The following is a 3,255-nucleotide window of genomic DNA, read 5'->3' as shown; positions in this document are numbered from 1 at the left end:
AGGGTTTTGTGTTCCTTGGTCGGTCACTAGGGCAATAAGAGTGAGAAGAGTCTGAATGTGTGCCTGATTGGGAGGCTTCCTTTGTGCATTGGGCAGGAACCTCTATACAGTCTCTTGTCTTCTGTGCTGCTGATCAGTATCCCGCCCTCATTTCAGGCTCTAGCTGGATACAATCACATTCATGTCCTAGAACGTCTGTCCGTATGACCCTATCCCCCATCAAATAAGTTTAGGAGTCATAGGTGGAGGAGCAACTCAGAATAAGCTCCCCCTACGATGCCATGGCGAAGAGAGTGGATGTGATCCTTGGATGGATAAACAGAGGAATAACGAGCACGAAAGTGTAATCACCTCTCTATACAGCACTGGTGAGACAGGCAATGGAATACTGCATCCAGTTCTGGGGTTCACATTTTAAGAGCCCAACTCTTTAGCTTATAAAAAACAAGACTGAGAGCTGACTTGATTACAGGGAATAGAGAGAAAGGAGCAAGTACTAAAGGGATCTTGACAAAGGAAGGACAAAAACCAATAGCTGGAAGTTAAAGCCTGATCAATCTAAATGAGAAATAAACACACACTTTTAAAAGTGAGGGTGATTATCCTGTGGGACAAACTACAAAGTTCAGTGGTGGATTCCCTGTCTCTTGATGCCGTCCAATCAAGATGGAGGGGCCGATTTTTAAAGGCATAGAGGTGGCAAACACCCATTGAAGCTTCTACTCCTTGGGAGCCTAGGTTCTTTTAAATTCCTACTAAGTGGCTAAATAGCCTTAGAGATCTGGCCCTGGATGCTTTTCTAGAAGATCTTCAGTAGCCAAATACAGGTTATTAAGTTCAATGTCCAGGAAACCGGAGGAAACAATGGTGTGTGTTATACAGGTTCTAATAGCCCTTTTGGGCCTTAAAATCTATTAATCCACACATGAAAAAAACAAAAAACCTGTGGACAAGGGCAGAAAGTGATCAGTTAACTGTGTTGTTGCTTTATTGGGCAGGCGGGGGGGAACAGGGGGAATTCTCTGTTACAAAACTCTGTGCAAAGTTTGAATGTGACACAGGTTTTGGGGGATTTTTTAAAATTGTTTTTTTATTGTTAGAGAATATAAACCCAGTTGATAGTGTGAATTATTATAGAATCAAAGGGACAGAAATCCACCCAGATTCATTGTACAGCATCAGCCCTAATGAATTATTTCTTTTTCTCCATCACTAGATATGTCACATGGAGAGAGGAGAAAGAGGAAACCGACGTATACCTCATGGAGACAGGAGAAAGGGAAAATCAAACGTCTATCACCGAATTCATCCTGCTGGGATTCAGAAACCTCCCTGAACTGCGCATTCTTTTCTTCCTGCTCTTTCTAGTGATCTACATAGTCACCATGACTGCGAACATCTTCATTGTGGTGCTAGTTGTGGCTGATCAGCACCTTCACACCCCCATGTACTTCTTCCTGGGGAATTTGTCCTGCTTGGAGACCTGCTACACCTCTACCATCCTGCCCAGGGTGCTACCCAGTCTTCTGAAAGGATTCAATACCATTTCTGTCAGCCAATGCATCACACAGTTTTACTGCTTTGCTCTGCTACTGACCACTGAGTGTTATCTCCTAGCTGTGATGTCTTTTGATCGCTACTTAGCAATATGTAAACCGCTGCACTATGTCACCCGTATGAATGGCAGGTTCTGTATCCAGCTAGCAGCCGGATCTTGGATAAGTTCATTCATATTTAGTACTATAGTAATATCTTTGGTGTCGCAATTAGAATTCTGCGGCCCTAATGAAATTGATCATTTTTTTTGTGATCTCACCCCAGTTATTAAACTCTCCTGCAGCAACACCAGTCTTGTTACCCTGGTGACCCTTATTTTCTCCTCTATAGACACTGTCCCTCCATTTCTTTTGACCCTGACATCTTATGTTTATATCATTTCCACCATCCTAAGAATCCCTTCTACCACTGGGAGGCAAAAGGCCTTTTCCACCTGCTCCTCCCACCTTATTGTGGTTACAATCTTCTATGGGACCTTAATGATTGTCTACATGTTACCCAACACTGGTGCACTCAGAGCTCCCAACAAAGTGTTTTCTGTCCTTTACGCAGTCTTTACACCCCTGATCAATCCCCTCATCTACAGCCTGAGAAACAAAGAGGTCAAGGAGGCGCTGAGGAGAGGTCTCCAGAAATGTAGAATTTAGAGAGGGTGATTGATATGGCAATAAATCAGTTCTGGTCTGAAAGGACCCATTTAGGTGTCCCAATTCCTTGTCAGTTCTCCTGAGTTATAGCAAGAAGATACTCAGCATTTTTTATATTTGCACCTCCTATTCAGTTGAATTTATTTAGGTAAATTGGGCTGATCCTCAGCAGGTGTAAACTGACACAGCTGCATTGGTTGTATTCCCTATGTTATCTCAGTCTCTCTAACCCTAGCAGCCAGTGGTTCTCCCATTGCAATGAGAAATAGGAAGAATGGGGATAGTGGGTAGCCATGGTGTGAATGAGTGAGCCTTCTTTAAACCTTAATTTTATTATTTTGACATTAAATATAAACACATAACAAAATGAAACATGTATAAATACATGCTCGAGATGGAAATAGCATATAAATAATGAAATTCAATGTTCATTATTTGGTAAACCTGGAACCAAATAAGTAAACAAAGAAAAACCCTGAACCTGCAGAGGTCATACAGGACATCAACTATTAAAGTGACTAATTAGGTAAATATGTGAGAATATATCCTCTGAGTATCGAAGACTAATAAATACTAACTGCAAAAGTATGCAATATTTTCATGTGTGACCAGATCTCTTCATATGTTTTCAAAGTGTTTCTATGGCCTGGTCTACATGGGAGCGGAGGGGCAGGGGTGAGCTAAGTCGGTCTATGAAAATAGCGTAGCTGACGTCGACATATTTAGAGGAACTTAACGCGGTGTCTTCATAACGGTAGGTCGACTGCTAACGCTCCCCCCTGGATCAATTGCTCTGGAGGTAAGTGTAGACATGCCCTATGAGACAGTCATTTTTCCATTAATGCCATCATAGAGATCTCACTACGCCTGTCTGTGTAAAAGGGAGAAATTGCAGATTTCCATTTTCTCAAATTAACTCTTTTGGTCACTATAATAATATCAACTAGTCCAGCACGCCCAAAATAATCAAACTTACAGAAGGAAAAATCTTAAAATTTTTGAAAGAGCACTAAATCACAGAAATATAGGATTGGAAGAGACCTCGAGAGCT

The 3,255-nt window shown here is 41.7% G+C and overlaps 1 protein-coding gene across 1 annotated transcript; it reads left to right on the top strand.

Moving 5' to 3' along the window:
* Positions 1-281: 281 nt before the first annotated feature.
* LOC101950743 (olfactory receptor 11A1-like) lies at positions 282-2,204 on the top strand. The gene is made up of 2 exons (XM_005310416.4): positions 282-343; positions 1,217-2,204. The coding sequence occupies exons 1-2, from the start codon at positions 282-284 to the stop codon at positions 2,202-2,204; spliced, it is 1,050 nt and encodes a 349-aa protein (XP_005310473.4).
* Positions 2,205-3,255: the final 1,051 nt, after the last annotated feature.

This window comes from Chrysemys picta, chromosome 13 (genome assembly GCF_011386835.1).
Source record: "Chrysemys picta bellii isolate R12L10 chromosome 13, ASM1138683v2, whole genome shotgun sequence".
Taxonomy (NCBI): domain Eukaryota; kingdom Metazoa; phylum Chordata; order Testudines; family Emydidae; genus Chrysemys; species Chrysemys picta.
This window is presented reverse-complemented; position numbering and strand designations above follow the sequence as displayed.